Raw genomic sequence first — 27,013 nt, 5'->3', positions numbered from 1 at the left:
TGCCAAATGAGCATCTTTATTTTACAAATAAAAACACATTTTCTTTTGACATTTCATAGTATCATAAAAAAGCAATTTACAAGCTTATGAACCAAAATAAAGCAGCACAGAATGATGAGTAAAATATAATTTGAATAAATATATTTTTCATGCTATAAAATAAATTCAGAAATGGCAAGTTAACAGTTAAAGCATCAGCTCTAGCTAGCTTCATTTACTTCATCATTGTACAAAACAGTAGAGTTGAGGTTCACAGTTGGGTTGTGTGGTTGTATGTAGAACGGACTAGAGGCAGGTGGACGGACAATGGGCCAAACTAAAAGGTCTCCCCTGTTCCTCAGCATTGAAGCTCGTCACATGCATGCAGAGTGGGAATGGAAAACATGGGTTCAGTGAGACCCTTGAGGCAGAATGTTTGGGAACCACTGACTGAGGATTTGTTTCCCCACCTGAATATAAGTGCACGTTGAATTCTACACACGAGCTGTATGCCCAGCGTGACCACTTTATAACACTAGTATAAACCCTGAGTTCTACTTAGTTTTTTGCCATATGACCACATACTTAACCAGATACCACAGAATGTGAGAGACCAAGGAGTTTCACATCAAAGAGAATGAAACAGGTCAGTCTAAACATTTAGTTAAAGCAGCACTGACCACTTCCACTCTGACCCGCTAAAACTGTAGTCTCAGTACTCGAGGGGAAAGGGAAGACCTTGAAATTTTTAGAATGAAACAGATTGCCACTCCCACTATGTGGCTGTGGAGCCCAAAATCCCTTTCAGTATTTGACACAGATGGAGGTGCAACTTTAAAACCAGTGGCATTGGGGTTTGACGGAATCACATGTTTAGCTTTGCATTTCAGTTCACTGATAGTTTTAGGCTTTGGATGCCTACTTAAAAAGACCAGCAATACCAGTCTCACCTAATGAGCATTTTCACCTAACCGGTCCAAAGATTCACAAAATATATAAAAATAAATCTATATCAAATTGTCCTCGACCTACTTTAGTTCTACAGCTCCCTGACATTCAGCTTTTGTTTGAGAAGTGACAGGCCAAGAACTAGATTAGTCTCATTGATACCAATATATCCCCTTAAAAAAAGGTTATTGCTTTTGTATATTACACAGTGGAGAAAGGCTGAGAAGCTATGGAAATCTATATCAGTGTTCATAAACTACCTGAAGTTAATCAGTTTAAAAAAAGTAATCGAACGAGCTGCAAATTCAAAAAGTAGTCCAACAGCCTTCCCTGTAAACACTTCGTTTTGATTACTTCTGGCCCACAAATATCGCTCCCCCGCCTTTAATATGAATAGTTTTGAACAATCAGAGTGAATGCAAACAAGTGTCAGGTTCAGTTGGTTGGTGAGTGTTGTGGTATTAGTAACTTAAGTTTATAAAAGCATTTAAACAAAATTACCCCTCCATCCCCCTATAATGTATATATATATGCATGTATATAGTCTTTTGTATATAAAAATCAATAAATAACCTGACCAGACTAAAAGCACCATTTAAGGGGAAAAAAGGTCCCTAAAGATAAAGTAGTCCCTTAAAAAGGGGAGACTAGAATGATATATCCCTCTGGAATATGAATGTATCAAAAGACAGGTTATGCTATTTCTAAGTATATGCCAGATGAGACAAAAACAAGAACAAACGTTAAGTTACAAAAACTGCAATCAGCATTTCTAAACAATTGTGTGGGTGATGTGAGTGATGTGCAAAACAGCTATAACTGAGCACATTTGCACTTTGTTTTTACCTGCTTATTCTCAACAAGCTGTCCCCCTGGCCAGATGTAACAAAATTAATCTTGAGAGGGAAGAGTCTAGCTGTACTCTCCTCTCTCTGAGACTGAAGGAGATCTTAGATAGTCCTCAGTGCTAACAGAAAGGATACAGTATACATACAAAACAGCCTCTGGAGAGAGGAACAGAACAGCTCATGACTGTGATTAGATGCCATGCAAGTCACAATATAACAAAACACAATCCATCACATTATCAAATGGATACAAGTATCAAAAAGGGTCTGATGACAAGGAAATGGTATGGCTGACTAAAAACGAGGTGCCCATTACCCTGCTAACTTAAGAGAGCAACATGGGCATGTATCTCAGACATGATTCTCCGTGCCTATTCCCTTGTAGACATTTCATTTTTGAATAAACTATTACAATTTAAAAAAAAATCCAAATTAAAAGTGAAGAAAATCAACAGTACTTTATCAATATATACTTTGTCCTCGATCCTTTTATTCTTTCCATTGAAGGCAGGCACAAAACAAATGTCTACTGTAAGTGTCAGATGCTTTATATCCACAGGGATATACAGCTAGTGATGATCTGTGCCTTGCCATACAAACTAAGATTCAAAAGCTTATTTTTCTTTAAAATATTTCTAGGATTTGTATGGTTGGCATCTTAAAATGACAATGAAACAATCTCAATTTTAGTACTTATGGCTTCATACATTTCTTTCATGATATGACTATCATATCTGGCAACATCCTATGTGGGATTCAACTGCAGTGTGTTGTAACAAGACCATCAGTTGGAAATAGCAAGGAACTGGGGGAAAAAAGTATTATCTAGAAAACTCATCATGCCTCTTGTTGGCCCAATGTATAGACATACCTTTGGAGAATTATCCACAGGGAAACCTTTGATTTGACTCCTGGCACAATAACCTATTAAGGACCATATTTTTACATGGTAAAGTACACTGAACAAAAATATAAATGCAACATGTAAAGTGTTGGTCCCATGTTCCATGAGCTGAAATAAAAGACCCCAGAAATTTCCCATAAGCACAAGTTTTTTTCAAAAAACAAAATGTGCACAAATGTGTTTACATCCCTGTTGGTGAGCATTTCTTCTTTGCCAAGATAATCCATCCACCTGACAGGTGTGGCATATCAAAAAGCATGATCATTACACAGGTGCACCTTGTGCTGTGAACAATAAAAAAGCCACTAAAATGTACAGCTGCGTCACAACACAATGCCACGTCTCAAGTTGATGTACCGTGCAACTGGCATACTGACTGCAGGAATGTCCACTAGAGCTGTTGTCAGAGAATTCAATGTTAATTCTCTATCATAAGCCGCCTCCGTCCTTTTAGAGAATTTGGCAGTATATTCAACCGGCCTCACAACTGCAGACCACGTGTAACCACGCCATCCCAGGACATCTACAGCCGGCATCGTCACCTGCGGGATAGTCTGAGACCAGCCACCAGGATAGCTGATGAAACTGTGGGTTTGCGAAACATTTCTGCAGAAACTGCCTCAGGGAAGCTCATGTGCGTGCTCGTGGTCCTCACCAGGGTCTTGACCTGACTGCAGTTCAACATCGTAACCGACTTCAGTGGGCAAATGCTTACCTTCGATGACCATTGGCACACTGGAGTAGTGTGCTCTTCGCGGATGAATCCCGGTTTCAACTGTACCGGGCAGATTGCAGAACGCGTGCATGGTGTCGTGTGGGCCAGCGGTTTGCTGATATCAACGTTGTGAACAGAGTGTACCGTGGTGGGGCTGGGGTTGTGGTATTGGCAGACAGCTAAGGACAACAAACGCAATTGCATTTTATCAATGGCAATTTGAATGCACAGAGATAGCATGCTTAAATACTGAGGCCCATTGTGGTGCTGTACATAATTCCATTACCTCACCAGACATGTCACCCATTGAGCATGTTTGGGATACTCTGGATCGACGTGTACGACAGCGTGTTCCAGTTCCCGGCAATTACCAGCAACTTCGCACAGCCAGTGAAGAAGAGTGTGAAAAAATTCCACATGCCACAATCAACAGCCTGATCAACTCTATGCGAAGGAGATTTGTCACACTACACGAGGCAAAACGGTGGTCACACCAGACACGGATTGGTTCTGATCCAAGTCCCTACCCTTTTTTTTAAGGTATCTGTGACCAACAGATGCATATCTGTATTACCAGTCATGTGAAATCCATAGATTAGGGCCTAATGAATACATTTAAATGGACTGATTTCCTTATATGAACAGTAACTCAGTAAAATCAAAAATGGTTGCATTTATAACTTTGTTCAGTGTCGATTCCCAATTCTAAATCAGTAGGGGGACAGAGGGACAGATTCAATAAGAGCAGGGTTAAGACTTTACAGAGATGGTTCTGCAAATGTGCAGAGTGCATTACCACACAGAGCATAACATAAATATCCAAGACTTAGCCTAGCAGGCATTTAGACAGAGAACAATAGATTGTGGCTGACTTTGGACAACACTGTCAAGCATATGTTCTGTTGATGGAGAAATACAAAAATAAAACAAAAAGGGAAGGGCCTGTCACTGACCAGCAACAAGACATGGAGACAGTGAATCAGATAGCGCACTGAATCACAGAAAGGTCCTTTTGGTTGTAATCGGAACAGTTTCCAACAGCATCTGGTGAAACAATGAGCCCAACCACTTGTGTAGTGAGCATTCAGTGGAGAAAAGACTGCATTGGTGACCTAACATTACACAATATGGAAATACATGCAAAACTGCACAACACCAATATGAAAACAAAATCACAGCAAAATAATGAAACCAAGTTCTGCCAAAGGCAAGGGGTTGGTAATGTGATAAAAGATGCAGCAAACTGAAAAATAACAAACAGGCATAGTAAATGGTGGTGCTACATTAAATGAAGAGGAAATTATTTTGTCCGCACCCACCTGGACCTCTGGGCTTTTCGGGACATTTCTCTCTAAACAGTGAGCCTGCTAGCTCCTTGCAATACTGTAATTATGGTTTTGTGTGTTCATGTGTAAAAACTAAAAGATAACAGGATACAAGGAAGGCAACTCACTGCTGAAATAGCAAGTCAGCAAGCAGAGGGGTAATGGAGCAAAATTACTGTCGCCAAAAAGTGATTTTTAAGGATCAGCTTTCCAGCTGATCTTAACCGCATCTACCAAATAAAGAGCTTGATCTGGGCTAGGAAGTTAGAGCAATAATTATCAGAATTTAGGCCCATATTATTAAAAACTACTGCACTTAGAAGCATTTTCACACAATAAGAATATTGAAATCCCGTTCGCCACCTAAACTATGCCATGGCATTGCAATGCTTAGCCATGTAATGCAATATATATCTGACAAACATAGCCTACCTCCCATCCCAACCATATTGTGTGCATTAGTGACTTATGACGATATGAAAAATGAAATCTTTAACAAAAGTAGTGAAATGTGGTCAAATGACATTCATCCAACTGCTGAGCCCTGAGAGCCCAGCTAATCTCTAAACAAGCAGAGCACCATCACCAATGCCAGCAGTGCCCTTTGATTATTATTTACCAATTCACACTGAAAAAGCTAGCTACCAATCTGTTGTCAAATGGACTTACACTGACTGATGCAGTAATAATTTGATCATTGACTATTAAAAAGCCTATTTTTTTCACAGAATAAACTGATGGTCACCAGTCACCACTGCTCTTAAAAACATGTAAAAAAATTACATAGGCCTAACTGCCACTATTCTACTCACAAAAAGTGCACCATTACTTTGGTTCACAACCTTCTCTCACAACCCTCTACCATCTGGCCATCAATCTCTTAATTTCTAATGAAGCATCAATGAGACTACGCGCTTTCCCATTTTATCCCCTCATCTCAACAGTTACGTCTGATCAGGAAAGGGCAGAAACAGTAAATAAAAACAAGAGAGCAGAACAAGAGTTCTCATGAAATGGAGTGAACAGAAAAATGCCATGACAAGATGGCGGATATTCCCTTCTTCTCCCTGTTTGCATACTGTGAGCATATTGATTCCATGCACAGATCCAGGGCAGCGCTGCGCCTGCTGTGCCAAGCTAATGAGGGGAACTCTGCACTGAGCATCATCTCCACACAGATTAAAAAAACAGTTTCACATAAACAGGTTGAGAATAATTAACTAAACACCATCAGAATGGAAGACACTCCAATGACTTCAATGTCAGGCTCAATCATTGATCCCATGTTGATTAATAGATAGAATCACATCTGTAAAACACACCGTGGCCAACTGCATGTGACCTTCACTGGGTAAAAAAAGATCCAGATAAGTGGAATCTGCTCCTGTGTGTTCTGAAAAGCAAACTAGATCTTGGCTATAGAGACAGTGGAAATCATGTAATGTATTGTGTTCTATTATTGTACTCTATCCACTGTCCTTGAGCTTGCTCAATGCAAACACACAACATACTTTATATTTCTTTTACACCATTATAAAGTGGGTGGTTTGAGCGCTGAATGCTGATTTGCTGAAAGCTATGGTATATCAGACCATATACCATGGGTATGACCCCTAAAATATTTTTAAATGTTCTAATTACATTGGTAAGCAGTTTATCATAGCAACAAGGCACCTCAAGGGTTTGTGGTATATGGCCAATATACTCCACGTTGCGTCGTGCGTAAGAAGAGCACTTAACCGTGGTATACTCACCTTATACCACACCTCCTCGGGTCTTATTGCTTAAATATAGCAAATCCTTTCTTCGACCACATTACATCCTTGTTGACCATGAACTGATGGACAAGGTCCAGAGTTCATACAACCAGCAAGGAACATTAGTCTACAGTATCAAGGCATTGTGTTGAGACTGAGGATTGTTCTGCTTAGAGTTTGGCAAATATAACACATAGATCCTAAAACAAAACTGTTTGTTTTTTTAAACGGAAAACACTTCTGTTCCTGTTAGGTTCTTAGCTATGAGGTAGAACCTGGTGGAGTTTCATAAAATACTGTCTGTTATGAGTATGTAGTTGTATCATGAGGTATTGAACAGATATGTCACATGAAGCTTTGCACTTGCAGAAAAATAATTCCTTGTGAGTAAAGTGACCACCTTTGGCCACATGTGCAAAAACAGGTCAGGTAAAAACTTGTGACAAGCAGCAGAGCTTTCATAATATCAATTATTGCAACATGCCTATATTACTCTGTAAATATGTTTAAAAAACATGGAAAGATTAAAGAGAAAACAAAAACAACAAGGAGGCCTTGATTATTGAGGCCACCTTATCAATAGCAAGTTGATTCTCCTTCCTTTTGAAATAATCTGGTTTATAAAAAGCACCCTTTTCTTTTCTTCTTCTATGTTTCTACTTTCACTAAAATGGACAGGCGGAAAACCTGGAAGTACAAGGTAGGTTCAACATTTGAAGGAGCCGCTTCCAAAAGAAATCCTAAACATAAAAAAATAAAATAAAAATGAAAACATGTTAAAGCTTCCTCAACCAGAACAGGGGCCTAAAAATCACACCTGGACACCTGGGCTTCCTCAGGGCTACACTTTGAGCTCTCCTCCATGTCGGTGGCCGGAGCCTCCTCAGCATACTGCGTCTCAAAGGCCATCCCCTCAGAGGCATCCTCTGGGTCTTTCTGACCAGAGCTCCCCTCCGTCCTCTCTGGAGAGTCCATGTGATTGGTGCCCTCTGTGGCCCCCAAGTGCTTCTTCCTCAAGTGCTGGTTGAGGGTTCCCTGGAAAGGGAAGCACTTGCCACAGATCTGACAGTGGAAGGGCTTGTTGTCCGTGTGGCCGCGGATGTGGTACTCCAGCTGGTCCTTGCGAGTGTACTTCTTGCCGCAGAACTTGCAGACGAAGGGTGTGATTCCCATGTGCAGGCGCATGTGGCGGTCCAGGCTGCCCTTCTGATTGAAGGACTTGCCGCAGTAGATGCAGAGGAGCCTCTCATTGTAGGGATACCACTGGCTGCGCAGGCTCCGTTCCTGGACGTCATTCTCAAAGCCTGCTTGACCCAACACTGCTTCGCTGCTGTCCTCTGCGTTTCCTGGTTTGATCTGACTCAGGACCTCTGCTGGGACAGCTACAGGGGGGCGCTTGGCTCTGGCCCGGCCGCCCCTGAAGCCACTGAGCATGGAGCGGGAGGGGCTGGAGCTGCTGAGGCTCACGAAGCAGGGAGATGACAGGCCTGAGTAAGTGTAGCCAGCTGCCTGGATGACAGGACCATAGGAGCCCACACTGACAGCCAGCACCTGCTCTCCATCCACCAGCTCTGTGTGGTAGCCATCGTCGCCTGCCGAGGAGCTGTCAGAGTAGCTGGGCCGGTCCGTCTTTTCCAGCTTCACATGCACGTCTGTCACCTGGCCGTCCTTCCCAATCAGCTCCACCTGCTCAGTCTCTCCCTCCGTGGCTGCCTCCTGCTCTGACACACCGTCACTGCTGCGGCGGTCTGACTGGCCCTCCTCCTGGTGCCGCGCCCTGCCATGGCCTTTCCCTGCTGCTAGCTCAGAGCGGGCCTCTATGCTGAGTCTGGAGTAGTACGGGGGAGAGATCTGTGTGGGGTTGATGAAGAGGCTGCTGTCTTTAACACCGTTGCGGCTGGCCTGGGAGCCCTCGTCTGGGCTGGTGGCGCTGCTGATCTTGGAGTGGATTCCCTCCAGGATCTGGGTGCACTTGTCGATGACGGCCTGCATCTGCAGGAAGCTGGCTGCTGTGAGGAAGCTGATGACATCTTTGAGCTGCAGGGACATGCGGCCAGTGTAGCAGAAGGCCAGCAGCTGCTCAAACACCTCAGGGTTCTTGATGACGGAGATGGACAGGCCGCTCATGGTTCCCAGGGCTGAGTGGTCGCGGAAGTACGGCGAGCTGGCCGCCAGCACGGCCTTGTGGGCCCGGAACGGCTGGCCCTGGATGTGAACGATAATGTCACATAGCTTCCCCTGCAGACGCAAGTCGTTGAGCTGGTTGAGGACGGTGTTGCTGAACTCTGGCACGTCAAACTCTATGTAGGCGCTGCCGTTATCCATCTCTTGGATATGGCTAACCAGTTTGTAGACAACCTGGCAGAAACAGAAAATAAAACAAAACAATCATTAGGACCAAGAATCAGGATATATCTGAGAACACCTGCATGCAGTCACAGTTTAGTGACTAGTGCATTTCAAGTTTCATTTTCACATACAAAATATACGAAAGAACATTGACAGTTAACATTGAGGTTCATTTTAGATATTTTACAAATAGAGTCATGGTGTGCCACAACAGCCAAATAGCAACAAGCATGCTTCATGAGCAAACTTTGGCTGTCTGTGCCAGAAATATGCCAACACTAAGAAACCTGGCTACAGCCAATAGAATTTCACATTCACACTGGCCTGAGAAGATACTGTATGCTTTCAAAATGGCCAGTACAAGTTAGACTAACCTCTCATTCTTTGCCAGAAAAAGGTATATTTTTTAAAATATATATAGCGTTTATTCAGATAAGAATCGCCTGGGCAAAAATATTGTGCATTTGACATACTACAGTAATAGGCATTGAGAGTCAAAGCCTAGTTCAGCATTGACCCGACTGACTCTCGTAAGAGAACAATTTGGAAATCTGGATTTGAAATAAGATCCATTCAGCAGCTGGGCAATTTCACAGTAATTTGCCAAAGGAATGACTGTAGGGATAACTGCAGCCTCATCCAAGTTTGGAGATGGCGTGCAAGAGGATATTCATTCCACCCATTTCAGGATGTCTTTAGTGTTGGGAGTGCACAAGTTCAACACACAAAAGCACTCAGAAAACAAGTAATATGCACCACAGAAAAACAACAACAAAAAATACAAGCAGATGTTTCATCTGGAGTGAAAATCCTCACAGCACGAACAAAGCAGGCCCTTAAACCTTGGAGGTCAGAACAGATAGACAGTGCTGCAGCATGGTAGTCTGACACAATTTGAAATTAGTAATTAGAAGGAATATGACAAGAACTGTAGTCCTCCATGTGGAATAGAATGTATTCTAAAAGCATTTCTGCATTTTAATTACACTAGCATGTTGTTTTATATGTTTTGGCAAAGAAAGACGAAAATCTGGTTATTTGGCAAGAAAGTGGTAGCCAGCCCAGCCTAGCTGTAAATGTCAGAAAGTCACTTCGTCACACCCAGAGTAGCACTGAACACTGCTTTGTTAAGGAGATCAAAAGAAAAATGCTGTAGCCTACAACATAGATGGAAATACCTTAACCACCCTCTGAGGGTTGAAAATGCAGGCCAGTGCACCGTAATTACCAATGCATGGAGCCAAATGGGAAATTCCAGTGTTATGGATGTGACATTTCCACACAGAATGAGAAACAAAATGTCTCACAGACATTTGTAGAACCCTATAGGGGAAGCGTAGACACAAAACTACAGTAATACAATAAAGTAATGCCACTTTGAAAGTAACGGAACAACAAAACTTATGTGAGGGAAATGGACAGCCATTTTTGGGAGAATGGAGACACCAGCTAAAGTCAATCTCAAAGTCTTAGGGTAAAATATTAATAGCCACTTTGAAAGAATGGCTTGGCTACACACAAAAACAACAATGATGAAAATATAAAAATTGTTACATATACATGTACCATTATGCATGGGAGATTCTCTGTTATGGAGGTGACGCTGTGCGAAATAACTGTTTATATATTAAAGAAATAACCAGTATCTTGAATAGTTATTGCATAGGCTATCAAAGTGCACTCATGTGTCCCATCTTAATTAAGCAACCATAAATGCACAAATGTGCTAGAAAATTAATTCAGAATTCTTCAATTGGAAAAACTCTACTTTCATTCTGAATTAGAGTGCTGCATACCTCAACAATTATAGAAATATTTGCACTTTCACAATAACACTAGAGGAAAATGTTATGGATGTGACAGGGTCCCAAAAGACAGACCGCAAATGAAACTGCAAACCATTTCAAATGTACAAAGTTTCAGTAATTTTATTCTAGATCATTAATGTTTTATTAAAAATATTAAAATGTTGTCAAATCACCTATTGAGTAACAGAATAAGCATACAAAATCTCAAACTCAAAAGTTTTTTTTAATAAACTCATGCTTTGTGTTAATCTCACACCCTTTAATCTGCCAGCATAGGCTCTATGAAACCCCCTCCCCGTTGTCCACAAAAGGACACAGGGACTGGACAACTTGACCTGCAGCCACCCAAGCCTTGTCATTCTTGGCTGGCAAGATGTACACAAATCCTGTGTGGTCGTTTCTCCTCAAGAACTGCATTTCAACAGCATCAGTCAGTCTTTATCTGTTACCAATCCCACAAACTGCCTGTATATACACTGAGTATACCAAACATTAGGAACACCTTCCTAATTAAATTGCACCCCCCCCCCCCCCCACAGGGATGCTGGCCCATGTTGACTCCAATGCTTCCCCCAGTTGTGTCAAGTTGGCTGGATGTCCTTTGTGTGGTGGATCATTCTTGATACACACGGGAAACTTGTGTGAAACCCAGCAGCGGTGCATAAAAAAAAAAAAGATTTAACATTTATTTAACTAGGCAAGTCAGTTAAGAACAAATTCTTATTTTACAATGACAGTCTATCCCAGCCAAACTCTCCCCTAACGATGCTGGGCCAATTGTGTGCCGTTCTTGACACAAACCGGTGCGCCTGGCACCTACTACAATATCCCATTCAAAGGCACTTATATTTTTTGTCTTGTCCATTCACCCTCTGAATAGCACACATACACAATCCATGTCTCAAGGCTTAAAATCCTTCTTTAACTAGGGATGCACAATATATCAGTGAGAATATCACAATCGGCCGATATTAGCCAAAAATGCCAACATCGGGCCTCAACCGTATTGTATAGTTTAATGCCGATGTGCAAAACCGATGTCAAAGCTGACGTGCATACCTGGATAACGTAGGTAGGTGAGGTAATGAAGCCACAAAAAAATACAGCGCTACACGTGCAACACAGCATTCCAAACCTAACCCACAATGTCTGCGGTGTGGATCTATTTAGAAGTTTCAAAGGAAGATAACAAAAAGGCCATATGCAACGTTTGTGCTGCTATTATTTCCAGAGGGGAGAAAGTGAAATCTTTCAATACCACAAACCTAATTACTAATTTGAAAGTGCATCATCCCCCAGACGTTCAGCGACTACCTAGGACAAAAGCAGAAAAAAAACTAGGCGCACACTTCCAACAACTAAACAAGTTCAAGTCGAGCAGTCATTTGAAAGAGTAAAAACATTTCAGCGAGACAACGCAAAGGTGAAATCCATTAACACCAAGATAATGGAATTCATTGCCATTGACAATCAACCGTTCTCTGTTGTGGATGATGTTGGCTTTCGCCGACTGGTCGAGCACCAGTACACACTACCAAGTAGGCACTATTTTTCAGATGTTTCCCTACCGGAGTTACACAGTATTGTTGAATCGCACATCAGCGAGCTACTTGCTATGGGCGTCACTGCTACTAACTTCACAACTGACATTTGGACCAGCGATGTCAGCCCCATGAGCATGCTGAGTCTGACAGCACAGTGGGTCGACGAGGATTTTGTACTGAGGAAAGCCATATTGCATGCTCAAGAATGTGCTGGTTCTCTTACTGCTGCTGCCATTTCAATGGCATTTGAGAACATGTTTGAAATCCCCAAGAACAAAGTACACGATGTGCTACGTGATAATGCATGTAACATGACAAAGGCTTTTGAAGAATGCGGAGTCGCCAGTTTTCCATGCATGGCACACATGCTGTGAACGAAGGTGTTTTGGCCCAACACAGCATATCTGACACAGTGGCAAGTTAGGAAGATAGTGGGTAATTTTAAACACTCACAGCTAGCATACAGCCACCTGCAAGCAATACAGGAGCAGCTTAGAGTGAAAACGAAAAGGCTTAAACAAGACGTTTCCACCAGAAGGAACAGTACTTTTTACATGGAGAACCTGCTGGAACAAAAATGAGTGCTTGGCGTGTACGCAGCTGACTATGAGTTACCTGCAACACATCAGTACAAACCAGTGGACTCATTGAAAACATGAACACAATCCTAGATCCATTCAAACAACTGACTCGAGAAATAAGCTCTTCAACTGCGTCTGCAGCAGACGTGATACCATCTGTCATGGCATTAAAACGCCTGCTCAACAAAACTTCCAACAGACCGTGGAGTTAAAACTTACAAAAATACTCGCTGTGAACATGTGATTCGGTGGTATTCTCTCTGAGCCTCTTTACTGTGTCGCCACCATGCTCGATACAAGGACCGCTACTTTGATGCAGACAAGAAACAGGGTTTACGTGAAATGTTACAGACACAGCTGGACAAGATGGAAACGCAAGTATCTTGGTGCTCTATGTACTAGGGTGTACTAGGGTGGACAGTGAGCGCCTTTTCAGTGCAGCAGACTTTTCAGTGCAGCCTTTTCAGAAACAGACTCTCGTAACAAAGCCGAGCAGGTCTTCTTTGTGAAGAAAAACTAACCCCAAATGTTAAAATTGTAAATGGGCAGTCATATTGTAACTAGAGGTCGAGCGATTATGATTTTTCAACGCCGATACCGATTATTGGAGGACCAAAAAAAGCAGATTTTTTAACATGTATTTAATTATTTGTAATAATGACAATTACAACAATACTGAATGAACACTTTTAGTTTAACTTAATATAATACATCAATAGAATCAATTTAGCCTCAAATAAATAATCAAACATGTTCAATTTGGTTTAAATAATGCAAAAACAAAGTGTTGGAGAAGTAAAAATGCAATATGTGCCATGTAAAAAAGCTAACGTTTAAGTTCCTTGCTCAGAACATGAGAACATATGAAAGCCTTCAATATTCCCAGGTAAGAAGTTTTAGGTTGTAGTTATTATAGGACCATTTCTCTCTATACCATTTGTATTTCATATACCTTTGACTATTGGATGTTCTTATAGGCACTTTAGTATTGCCAGTGTAACAGTATAGCTTCCGTCCCTCTCCTCGCCCCTACCTGGGCTCGAACCAGGAACACATCGACAACAGCTACCCTCGAAGCATCGTTACCCATCGCTCCACAAAACCCGCGGCCCTTGCAGAGCAAGGGGAACAACTTCTTCGAGGTCTCAGAGCGAGTGACGTCACCGATTGAAAGGCTATTAGCGCGCACCCTGCTAACTAGCTCGGGAGTTGATAGGCTTGAAGTCATAAACAGCTCAATGCTTGAAGCACAGCGAAGAGCTGCTGGCAAACACACGAAAGTGCTGTTTGAATAAATGCTGACGAGCCTGCTGCTGGCTACCACCGCTCAGTCAGACTGCTCTATCAAATATCAAATCATATACTTAATTATGACATAATAACACACAGAAATACGAGCCTTAGGTCATAATATGGTCAAATCCGGAAACTATCATTTCGAAAACGTTTATTCTTTCAGTGAAATACGGAACCGTTCCGTATTTTATCTAACGGGTGGCATCCATAAGTCTAAATATTCCTGTTAAATTGCACAACCTTCAATGTTATGTCATAATTACGTAAAATTCTGGCAAATTAGTTCGCAACGACCCTGACTCTGCATGCAATGAACGCAAGAGAAGTGACACAATTTCCCTAGTTTAATATTGCCTGCATATTTTTAACTAAATATGCAGGTTTAATAAAATATACTTCTGTGTATTGATAAGAAAGGCATTGATGTTTATGGTTAGGTACACATTGGTGCAACGACAGTGCTTTTTTCGCGAATGCGCTTGTTAAATCACCCTTTTGGCCAAGTAGGCTACGATTCAATGATAAATTAACAGGCACCGCATCGATTATAGGCAACTCAGGACAAGCTAGATTAACTAGTAATATCATCAACCATGTGTAGTTAACTAGTGATTATGTTAAGATTGATTGTTTTTTATAAGATACGTTTAATGCTAGCTAGCACCTTACCTTGGCTCCTTGCTGTACTCGCATAACAGGTAGTCAGCCTGCCACGCAGTCTCCTCGTGGAGTGCAATGTAATCGGCCATGATCGGTGTCCAAAAATGCACATTACCGATTGTTATGAAAACTTGAAATCGGCCCTAATTAATTGGTCGACCTCTAATTGTAGCCCAGCCATCTAGAGTCACTGGAAATAATTTTACTAAGACCAATGGCTTTTCTATTGTTCATTCATGGCAGGTATACAGTGAGGGAAAAAAGTATTTGATCCCCTGCTGATTTTGTACGTTTGCCCACTGACAAAGAAATTATCAGTCTATAATTTTAATGGTAGGTTAATTTGAACAGTGAGACAGAATAACAAAAAAATCCAGAAAAACAAATGTAAAAATGTTATAAATTGATTTGCATTTTAATGAAAGAAATAAGTATTTGACCCCCTCTCAATCCGAAAGATTTCTGGCTCCCAGGTGTCTTTTATACAGGTAACGAGATGAGATTAGGAGCACACTCTTAAAGGGAGTGCTCCTAATCTCAGTTTGTTACATGTATAAAAGACACCTGTCCACAGGAGCAATCAATCAGATTCCAAACTCTCCACCATGGCCAAGTCCAAAGAGCTCTCCAAGGATGTCAGGGACAAGATTGTAGACCTACACAAGGCTGGAATGGGCTACAAGACCATCGCCAAGCAGCTTGGTGAGAAGGTGGCAACAGTTGGTGCGATTATTCGCAAATGGAAGAAACACAAAAGAACTGTCAATCTCCCTCGGCCTGGGGCTCCATGAAAGATCTCACCTCGTGGAGTTGCAATGATCATGAGAGCGGTGAGGAATCAGCCCAGAACTACACGGGAGGATCTTGTCAATGATCTCAAGGCAGCTGGGACCATAGTCACCAAGAAAACAATTGGTAACACACTACGCCGTGAAGGACTGAAATCCTGCAGCGCCCGCAAGGTCCCCCTGCTCAAGAAAGCACATATACAGTGGGGAGAACAAGTATTTGATACACTGCTGATTTTGCAGATTTTCCTACTTACAAAGCATGTAGAGGTCTGTAATTTTTATCATAGGTACACTTCAACTGTGAGAGACGGAATCTAAAACAAAAATCCCGAAAATCACATTGTATGATTTTTAAGTAATTAATTAGCATTTTATTGCATGACATAAGTATTTGATACATCAGAAAAGCAGAACTTAATATTTGGTACAGAATCCTTTGTTTGCAATTACAGAGATCATACGTTTCCTGTAGTTCTTGACCAGGTTTGCACACACTGCAGCAGGGATTTTGGCCCACTCCTCCATACAGACCTTCTCCAGATCCTTCAGGTTTCGGGGCTGTCGCTGGGCAATACGGACTTTCAGCTCCCTCCAAAGATTTTATATTGGGTTCAGGTCTGGAGACTGGCTAGGCCACTCCAGGACCTTGAGATACTTCTTACGGAGCCACTCCTTAGTTGCCCTGGCTGTGTGTTTCGGGTCGTTGTCATGCTGGAAGACCCAGCCACGACCCATCATCAATGCTCTTACTGAGGGAAGGAGGTTGTTGGCTAAGATCTCGCAATACATGGCCCCATCCATCCTCCCCTCAATACGGTGCAGTCGTCCTGTCCCCTTTGCAGAAAAGCATCCCCAAAGAATGATGTTTCCACCTCCATGCTTCACGGTTGGGATGGTGTTCTTGGGGTTGTACTCATCCTTCTTCTTCCTCCAAACACGGCGAGTGGAGTTTAGACCAAAAAGCTCTATTTTTGAATCATCAGACCACATGACCTTCTCCCATTCCTCCTCTGGATCATCCAGATGGTCATTGGCAAACTTCAGACGGGCCTGGACATGCGCCTGCTTGAGCAGGGGGACCTTGTGTGCGCTGCAGGATTTTAATCCATGACGGCGTAGTGTGTTACTAATGGTTTTCTTTGAGACTGTGGTCCCAGCTCTCTTCAGGTCATTGACCAGGTCCTGCCGTGTAGTTCTGGGCTGATCCCTCACCTTCCTCATGATCATTGATGCCCCACGAGGTGAGATCTTGCATGGAGCCCCAGACCGAGGGTGATTGACCATCATCTTGAACTTCTTCTATTTTCTTCTATTTTCTAATAATTGCGCCAACAGTTGTTGCCTTCTCACCAAGCTGCTTGCCTATTGTCCTGTAGCCCATCCCAGCCTTGTGCAGGTCTACAATTTTATCCCTGATGTCCTTACACAGCTCTCTGGTCTTGGCCATTGTGGAGAGGTTGGAGTCTGTTTGATTGAGTGTGTGGACAGGTGTCTTTTATACAGGTAACGAGTTCAAACAGGTGCAGTTAATACAGGTAATGAGTGGAGAACAGGAGGGCTTCTTAAAGAAAAACTAACAGGTCTGTGAGAGCCGGAATTCTTACTGGTTGGTAGGTGATCAAATACTTATGTCATGCAATAAAATGCAAATGAATTACTTAAAAATCATACAATGTGATTTTCTGGATTTTTGTTTTAGATTCCGTCTCTCACAGTTGAAGTGTACCTATGATAAAAATTACAGACCTCTACATGCTTTGTAAGTAGGAAAACCTGCAAAATCGGCAGTGTATCAAATACTTGTTCTCCCCACTGTACATGCCCGTCTGAGGTTTGCCAATGAACATCTGAATGATTCAGAGGACAACTGGGTGAAAGTGTTGTGGTCAGATGAGACCAAAATGGAGCTCTTTGGCATTAACTCAACTCGCCGTGTTTGGAGGAGGAAGAATGCTGCCTATGACCCCAAGAACACCATCCCCACCGTCAAACATGGAGGTGGAAACATTATGCTTTGGGGGAGTTTTTCTGCTAAGGGGACAGGACAACTTCACCACATCAAAGGGACGATGGACGGGGCCATGTACCGTCAAATCTTGGGTGAGAACCTCCTTCCCTCAGCCAGGGCATTGAAAATGGGTCGTGGATGGGTATTCCAGCATGACAATGACCCAAAACACACGGCCAAGGCAACAAAGGAGTGGCTCAAGAAGAAGCACATTAAGGTCCTGGAGTGGCCTAGCCAGTCTCCAGACCTTAATCCCATAGAAAATCTGTGGAGGGAGCTGAAGGTTCGAGTTGCCAAACGTCAGCCTCGAAACCTTAATGACTTGGAGAAGATCTACAAAGAGGAGTGGGACAAAATCTCTCCTGAGATGTGTGCAAACCTGGTGGCCAACTACAAGAAATGTCTGACCTCTGTGATTGGCAAAACCATTGTTGGCACCAAGTACTAAGTCATGTTTTGCAGAGGGGTCAAATACTTATTTTCCTTATTAAAATGCAAATCAGTTTATAACATTTTTGACGTGTTTTTCTGGATTTTGTTGTTGTTATTCTGTCTCTCACTGTTCAAATAAACCTATCATTAAAATTATAGACTGATCATTTCTTTGTCAGTGGGCAAACGTACAAAATCAGCAGGGGATCAAATACTTTTTCCCTCACTGTAGGTCAAGATTTTTAATTAATTTAAAAACAAAGCAGTTGTGTATGTATATATTTTTTTAAATTCCTAAATGAAAGATGAGCTGGTGTTGTAAATTAGCTCTCATTTTACTAGTCAAGTCAGTTGAGCACATTTGAAAAGTTTAAGTTGTGCCATTTATAGCAGTTTATGACAGCAATTTTTTTTCAAGCAGTCAACGCTAAATTGATTAACTGCATTTTAGTTTAAACCAATATTTCTTTCAAAGCATGTTTAAGTTTCTCCATACAGTCAAAATTGGATAGTAAGAAGAGCCATCAACAACTTAACCATCTTTGTAATGCGGGGCAGCTAAAATATGTGTCACGAATACCTGTTGTGCGATAAAATACATTCATGGATGTGTCATTTTTCTCATTTACAAGTTATTAAACAATCTGTTCCTAACTGAACAAATGAACATGACACTTTGTTCAACTATACTAGAATGCTTAAAAGGCTGCTAAAATGTTAAATATTGGTATCATTTTCTTTGGCAAGGAAAATATCAGAATCGGCCAAAATGTAATATTGGTGCATCCCCATCTTTAACCCGTCTCCTACCCTTCATCTACACTGATTTGAAGTGAATTTAACAAGTGACATCAATAAGGGATCATGGCCTACACCTGACCAGTGTAAGACATGGAAAGAACAGGTGTTCTTAATGTTTTGTAGACTCAGTGTATACCTCTAACCCTAGACTCAAGGATTGATACACCCATTTCATTCCCTTGTTTATTTGAGCTAGCTGGACTCATTCCTCACTCATCCCTACTATATCGTCTTTCCTATGAAGGGTTAACTTCTTGATTTTCCTTACTGAAATAGTAAAAAAATTAAAATAATTGAATTATAATCTACCAGTGGCACAGGGTTTGCACTTTCGTAGAGATTCTGAGACTTGACAGCTGCAGTTCACAAGCATGCGCATTGCAGACTACACAGATACAGATCAATATTGTCACTGGGGGGTACCCGTAGTTACTCAAGGAAGTTAACAAACTCAGCATGACCAGTGAAACTTTGTTATGGATTTTTAAGACCTTAATTATGTTTATGAATTTAAGACCTTTATTATGCCATGTGATCACATGCAATGCTCCAGTTAGCAGAACGCATGATTGCAGTTCATATGAGAACGTGAGTACATGCGAAACAGATCACACACACAGATAAAAATTGTCCGTTAGCTTGTTTGCAAACATAAACACACTTTGGAAGCAGTAGGAAGGGCATAAACATTCTATCATGATCGTGTTATGCAGTGTTGCTGACTAGTGAGTCATTGATCAAGTTATGAAGCGTCCATAACGGTCACATCCGTTATGCTTAGAACGAGGTATGAAAATACTTATTTTGAGAATTTGTATCCTACTTTGTAGTAACAATAACATTAAATTTGGCAAATATAAAAGGTCAAATGTAGTCTTTACTTCAAAATATACACATTCAAGGTAAATATGAAAGTAGTTTAATTAGGAAGTAAGCTATTTCACTTTTTCATGCTCAGGTTGACCTTAATATGGAATTGCTCAAATGTATCCTGTTTTAGCCACTTGGCCTGAGCAATTTGACAAAAACTGGTTTGTCTGAGACCGTTCTCCAGCTCTGCCCTCTTCTGCATATTGACTCGGTACTAGTACCCCATATATATATAGCCAAGTTATCATTATTCATTGTGTATTTATAATTACGTGTTATTACTTTTCTATTTTCTTTCTCTCTGGATTGTTGGGAAGGGCCGTAAGTAAGCATTTCACTGTTAGTCTACACCTGTTGTTTACGAGGCATGTGACAAATACAATTTTATTCTCCCCCCCCCCCCCCCAATCCATCGGCCCCTCTCCCATCTCTCCCCCTCCCGGCCCGCCTCTCTCTGACAATTCAGCATGATCTTCTGTCAGCAGTTTGAGAACGAAAACACTTTCTCCAATTGCCAAGGCTTGCCAAGACACCTATCACACTACCCATATGTTCTCATCCTGGCACAGGAGACTGAGGGGGAAAGAAGCAAGACGGAGAGAAAGGGAAAATGGAGGTGCAGTCTTACATTATTTTCACTCTGCCATCATGAGGCTTGCAAATATTGCGTGCATATTAAACCTATCAGTGGCCTCTGACAACACCATGCATTGCAAACTGAACTGAGAGCCAAGTTGAAGGGCAGCCAAAGAATGTATGCTCTGTGGCTGAGCTGAACCCAAAGGGGTGCCGGTCACATAAGCAATGCTGAAATGGACTGGATGGGAAATACAAACACTCACTTTAGTTTAGCAGGTCTGATTAAGCCCAAAATGAAAGGTCCAATCTATTGTGGGCCTGTGACTTATGGCTGAACAAAAGACTACACTTCAAAGACAACCTCCAAAACCTGCCCATCAGCACTGGCAAACAAGCAAAGAATGCTTACTTCAAGATAAGCAGTATTTTGCAAAACAGCATGCAGCCAAAACCAAGCAAGACATGATAGAGCAATATGAGATGGGCAACAAATAGTCTGCAGAGTGGGAGACTTCTGAGAAAAATGTATTTTGTGAATTTGGAGGGGGATAAATGTGTGGGGATTATCTTATCTGCCCTGGTGTGAGCAGCATAACATGCAAGCACATTGATGTATTTTAAATTTGAGCATTGGAAATAACAAGGAATGAATTAATAAATGTAGCACTGACCCACATGAAATTGGGTTTCTGGGTTGAGTAAGACATGAGAAAGAGTTCCATTATCCATTAGCCTATAATCTCCTATCATCTGTGTAGCAGGCCTATTAGAATTCCCAATGCATTGGAGAAAAAGCACTGGAAGACAACGCAATCCTTTAGCTACTAGCCTAATCAAAATGCGACCAACACCATGAAAATAACACCCCACTTGTGATGTCACTACCTGCCTCATTCTATTGGCAGGTCATCACTCTAACCTCTGCTTACTTACATTTACATTTAAGTCATTTAGCAGACGCTCTTATCCAGAGCGACTTACAAATTGGTGCATTCACCTTATGATATCCAGTGGAACAACCACTTTACAATAGTGCATCTAACTCTTTTAAGGGGGGGGGGGGTTAGAAGGATTACTTTATCCTATCCTAGGTATTCCTTAAAGAGGTGGGGTTTCAGGTGTCTCCGGAAGGTGGTGATTGACTCCGCTGACCTGGCGTCGTGAGGGAGTTTGTTCCACCATTGGGGTGCCAGAGCAGCGAACAGTTTTGACTGGGCTGAGCGGGAACTGTACTTCCTCAGAGGTAGGGAGGCGAGCAGGCCAGAGGTGGATGAACGCAGTGCCCTTGTTTGGGTGTAGGGCCTGATCAGAGCCTGAAGGTACGGAGGTGCCGTTCCCCTCACAGCTCCGTAGGCAAGCACCATGGTCTTGTAGCGGATGCGAGCTTCAACTGGAAGCCAGTGGAGAGAGCGGAGGAGCGGGGTGACGTGAGAGAACTTGGGAAAGTTGAACACCAGACGGGCTGCGGCGTTCTGGATGAGTTGTAGGGGTTTAATGGCACAGGCAGGGAGCCCAGCCAACAGCGAGTTGCAGTAATCCAGACGGGAGATGACAAGTGCCTGGATTAGGACCTGCGCCGCTTCCTGCGTGAGGCAGGGTCGTACTCTGCGAATGTTGTAGAGCATGAACCTACAGGAACGGGTCACCGCCTTGATGTTAGTTGAGAACGACAGGGTGTTGTCCAGGATCACGCCAAGGTTCTTAGCACTCTACTTAGCACTCTACTTCAATTACTGACATGGACTACTATTCACGCCATTCAGCCATTACATTTAAATGTTTTCACATTTACGTCATTTAGCAGATGCTCTTATCCAGAGCGACTTACAGTACTGAGTGCATCTATTTTAATACTGGTCCCCCTTGGAAATCGAACCCACAGCCCTGGCGTTGCAAGCGCCATGCTCTACCAACTGAGCTACACAGGAGTACCATCTCCGTTCAGTCATCTCTGTTCAGGCCAGTCCCTTTGGGGAAAGAACATTTCAATGACCAGAAACTGATAACCAAGCTGCCGTGGAATAACTGCAGCACAATTACAAGTAGCAAAGGCCTAATTAAAAAATGGCTATTACAAAATTAGCAAGGGAAATCAGGCTTTGCATAGGCCTATTTGCTGGTCATAGTCTAATCAGTACAACAAAAAACTACTTCCCTGTAAGTCGTTGCGCAGAGAAGTCAAATCCTTCTCTTTTATACTCACCCAAACAGAGCACTGAGCTGAGCAAATCCAACACTATGCTAACTAGCCTACTGGTAATAACTATAACTTCCTTAACCTGTTCTCAAAAACAGATGACCCAATACAACTTCAAGCATATATTTAGCCTAAATAACTACTCACCATTGAGATGTCAAAACAGACCATGTTAATAAATATGTTTTGATAAAGGAATTAAAATGAGAACCTCACATCAAGGCTATTACTGCTTTATTCAGAGCCAGACCTCCTTCGTCTGGCTATTCCTAGCAGCTTGCCCTTGTACTGCTCAATCAACACTGATGGCAGAGGCAGACTAAAACCTTTTAAAGCTTATCCTGATGAGAACCATGACTATAAATGCAGGGTTTAATGTGTGCAAAGTCAATAATACTCACGCACAAGGCTTAATTGGTTTGTCTGTATATTCTGACAAGCCATGCAGTGAAAATATTCAGTGGTTGAGTAACTCCTATAATACTGCAGCACAATAGAAAACCCTAGAAGGTTGTATGGGCTTCTAGGGTGTTGTTTTTCTGTCTTCCCTTTCATATGAAAAAAATTAACTATTACAATGCACTGCCCTTTGAGTTTGTGGTATGGCTCGACCAAGTCCAAGTTATAGACAAAGTACTGTATGTGCATTAGCTAGTGAAAGGGACACACACAATTGTACTGTAACAAATTAATATAACTACCCTTGAATTAAAGGAGAATGCAGGTGAACTGGATGACCCCAGATGACAATGCACTTTGTACTGCTGTGTCCTTACATCATGTCTATAACTAGTGTTTACAACATACAACCAGACCGCCAGTGGTTTTACCTGGCCTTTTCTCAAGGTCAGATGCTCCATGTAAAGTTGACTACCGAAAAAACAGACCCATCATGTGTTTTTTAAGCCAATAGCCTACATTTTATATTTCTGTATTACTGTTACAATGTTTGTTTACAATCAGTGCAGCTAATTTGCATGCTATTTAGCTAAATGCCTAGCTAACTATCAACTGACAATGCAGGAGACTAGGCAACTTTACTTGCAACACAGTAATTTAGTTAGATACTAACTAGATAGCTAGTTTATTAGTTACTTGTTCTACAGTATTTACCCACAAATGTCCCCTACCTACCTAAAGGCAATCGACCTTCCCATTTCCACAAAAACACGAACGTTAATAATGCAATCGCGCCATTGCTTTGGATCCATGCAAATGAAATGGAATGAACTAACGTTAGCTACATGAACTGGGCGTTATCTTGATACACTGACAAGATAATCCTGTTGAGAAAAAGTTTGATTTGAGCAAACGTTAGCTCCCACTAGAATTAGAAAAGTAGCTAACGAGACAGACATTAGCTTCGAAAAGTTGCAACGGCATTATTCCGTGTCTGTCTAGAGTCGAGCAAAGTTTGCTGCCGCCCGAACGGACGTTAACGTCAGCCTGCAACAAATTCTGACAGGCTAGCTAGCTTCTAAGTGGCTACATCCTACGGCATAAAAACACAAGACTGACACACTTGGGACTAGCCAAAATAAGTTAATGTTGGTTAGCCAGCTAACTAGGTCTAATTGACGTAATTTGGCTAACGTTAGTGTTTGAATATTAAGCAAGCTATGTAATGCAGAACAAACCTGTGCGGGCTGAGACCATGGCTCTTAACAGATATCGAAGAGAACAGGCAAATTCCCCAAAAATGTGCTAGGCGTATGCGCTACCTAACGTTACCCACGTTGAACAGTTAGCGCGCGCTGCTAGAGTGGAACCTTTTTCACCAAAATGACACAAGCAGCAACGTTTTGACGATGAGGTTATATTCGATTAGTGTCCAAATCAATGTTTTTACTCTGTCAAACTCACCTTTTCCCGATCAAACGTCGCCCATTCCCCCCAGTAGCTCGCTTTCACTAGTGGAAGGCCTCCCCCACTCCAGCTGTGTCAGTAGCTGCAATTTTTTTATGCAACCGGAAGTGTATTATGTTTCGAGCCCGACCTGCCAATGATTCTGTCTGGGCAGAGATTTGGATATAATGACGAGATACCAAATAGTATGGATATAATGGCAAGATGCATGTCCCTCCGCCCTAACAATCGGAGTCGTTGTCCACAAAGCGGCACCGCGGGCTGTCAAGCTCCCGCCTATTCTTTCTTTGCATTATTGTAATTATTTTTGAATATTCGATGAGGGTTATTGACGTCAACCGCTTGTATTCAATGGCGAGAGATGCTATGGGCTGCTACCTAGTTGGTGGTGTCCGGTGCGAGTCGCAGGGTCCATGTAGGGAACACAGACGCTGATGGACGCATGGTGATGGTCGACCTGTTTTGTGAGATGAGAGAGAAGGCGGTACGTGAGGTGTCTCCTGAGCTGTTTACCATCGCCACTCTGACAGGACATGCCATGGGACCCAACTACTCTATCATCATGGACAACGGTGCTGCCCATCGCTCTGGCAATGCCCATCAGTAACAGAAAGCGGGGAGGTTCTCTGTTCGAAACCAGGCAGCATCACATCCGGCCGTGATTGGCAGTCCCATAGGGCGTCGCACAATTGGCCCAGCGTCGTCCGGGTTTGGCCGTAAGTGTAAATAAGAATTTGTTCTTAACTGATTTTCCTAGTTGAATAAAGGTAAAAAAAAACACATCTTGCGTGAGGACTATGACTTCTATAAGGGGAAGTCTGAGTATGAGGATATTCTGCAAAGCAACAACCTGACATCCTCTGCTACACCCCGCGGACATCAGACCCCCGCTGCCTTCCTCATCATGGCCTCTGGGCTGAACAAGTACGGTGTGGACTCTGGCACTCCTCTGCCTTACATCGACATCGCTGGTTCTAGCGGCCGTTTCCCTGGTGTCCCCACCGGAGCTCCAATCCTCGCCATGGCTACCAACTACATCGTGCCCAGTGCCTATCAGCCCAACGACGCCCTGCCCAGAGCCTAGCAATTTGATGATATAAATAGAATGTGTCGAATGGACCCTATTTTTCCGTCTCATGGTTGTCACATAGAACCGTCCTGATAGTGACAATTCAATTGATATGTTGCACAAAGTATTCAAGAACAAATATCCAGCAATGCTGTGATATCGGCAGTTCATTTCGAACATTCCAATACCTCTCCAATATTATATTTCTAAAATTATGATACTGTTTATCCGTCCAACCTCAAATGTAAAATGTTTGACCCCATTTCTAACATGAGTCACTGTATTTTTGTTTCTTCTCCCGAGTGGCGCAGTGCTAGAGGCGTCACTACAGACCCTGGTTCGATCCCGGGCTGTATCACAATCCGCCGTGAACTGGGGTCCCAAAGGGCAGCGCACAATTGGCCCAGCGTCGTCCGTCCGTGTTAGGGGAGGGTTGGGCCGGGGAAAGCGTAATTGTAAACAAGAAAATTGGTCTTAAGTGACTTGCCTAGTTAAATAAAGGTTTTTAAAAAATAATATATGACTACACTCTTCATTACGCTAGCCTCATACCATGAATATGCGTAGCCATCGCGAGACAACTCCGGTATAGTGTTTTTTTCCTCAACATTGCCGGGATGTCACGTGTCCTACTTAGATCAGTACATTCGTAACACTTCTATTCGATCAAAAAGACCTCACGTAGCAAATGAGCCATTCATTTTTATGTTGACCAAATTAAACACTCTCATTAACCAGGTTTGCGTTGAAACTTTTTATGCGAGTAAAGTACATGTCAGATAAAAAATATAATTACATTTTTCGGTAAACTTTCCAAATGTCGACAAAACAACGTACACTAGACAAGGTGGGTTATGTTTGTGTCTGTTCAAGAAATTATGCGATAAATGTCGGTGGAAACGGTTTTATGTGCAAATGTTGACATAATAACCATCATATTGAAGAAAACTTGGAGTCAACGATGATATGTTGTGTGGTCCTTCCACTACGACTCGGAAAACCATGCAGTTTATTACACTAGTTTACAGTTGAAATAAATTCTGACGACCTTCACATGGTGTTGAAATTGCAGTTGACGAGCATGATGCTCCGTTAAATATAGAGGGTCATATTCTGGTGACATGATGATTGATGCTTGGCTGCCGTTTGACAAATAAAATAATATCGCTCGCTCTTATCCATAATCTCATAGTGTAGGTAGCCTACCCGTACTGTATCAGCGACCATTTAGCTAGAGCGCACGTTGGCTATATAACGCAAAAGTTTTTGTGAGACCACCAGTGGCGTTGAAAATGCAATGCAAACCCATTTAACTTGCATGTTTCATTTGTACATTGGAATTTAACAGCAAATGTTATTTTTATGTGCACTACGTCATCATGCACATACTTGTGTCCACAATAAGTCAGTTTGATGGAAACACATCTCTGGTGGAAAAATGCGCATATTGTTTTATGCAGATTTTAAAACATTCGCATGAAAATCTTTCGCCAATTGGATGGAAACCTAGCTATTGACCTCCATACAAAATAATCCTCGCTTGGTGAGCGAAAGAAACAAAACACCGCCATCTGCTGGCCCAGTTGTCCCTGTTGCTTCGCCTTTTCCTCTGGTCTGAATCTGCTAGTATCGATAGCTAGATTAATATCCAAAATAAAACAAAGATGCCTATAAAACTCACGGGGT

At 42.2% G+C, this 27,013-nt stretch overlaps 1 protein-coding gene across 1 annotated transcript; it reads right to left on the bottom strand.

Moving 5' to 3' along the window:
- LOC139576855 (zinc finger and BTB domain-containing protein 34-like) lies at positions 1–25,834 on the bottom strand. The gene is made up of 2 exons (XM_071403397.1): positions 24,256–25,834; positions 1–8,834 (listed from the first exon to the last, which is right to left on the bottom strand). The coding sequence occupies exon 2, from the start codon at positions 8,799–8,801 to the stop codon at positions 7,281–7,283; it is 1,521 nt and encodes a 506-aa protein (XP_071259498.1). The 5' UTR covers positions 8,802–8,834; positions 24,256–25,834; the 3' UTR covers positions 1–7,280.
- Between the last annotated feature and the right edge of the window lie 1,179 nt (positions 25,835–27,013).

The sequence above is a fragment of the Salvelinus alpinus genome, chromosome 5 (assembly GCF_045679555.1).
Source record: "Salvelinus alpinus chromosome 5, SLU_Salpinus.1, whole genome shotgun sequence".
Classification (NCBI taxonomy): domain Eukaryota; kingdom Metazoa; phylum Chordata; class Actinopteri; order Salmoniformes; family Salmonidae; genus Salvelinus; species Salvelinus alpinus.
This window is presented reverse-complemented; position numbering and strand designations above follow the sequence as displayed.

Coding starts and splice junctions, on each gene's coding strand:
- LOC139576855 (XM_071403397.1), bottom strand. CDS start 8,801: ATGGATAACGGCAGCGCCTACATAGAGTTTGACGTGCCAGAGTTCAGC.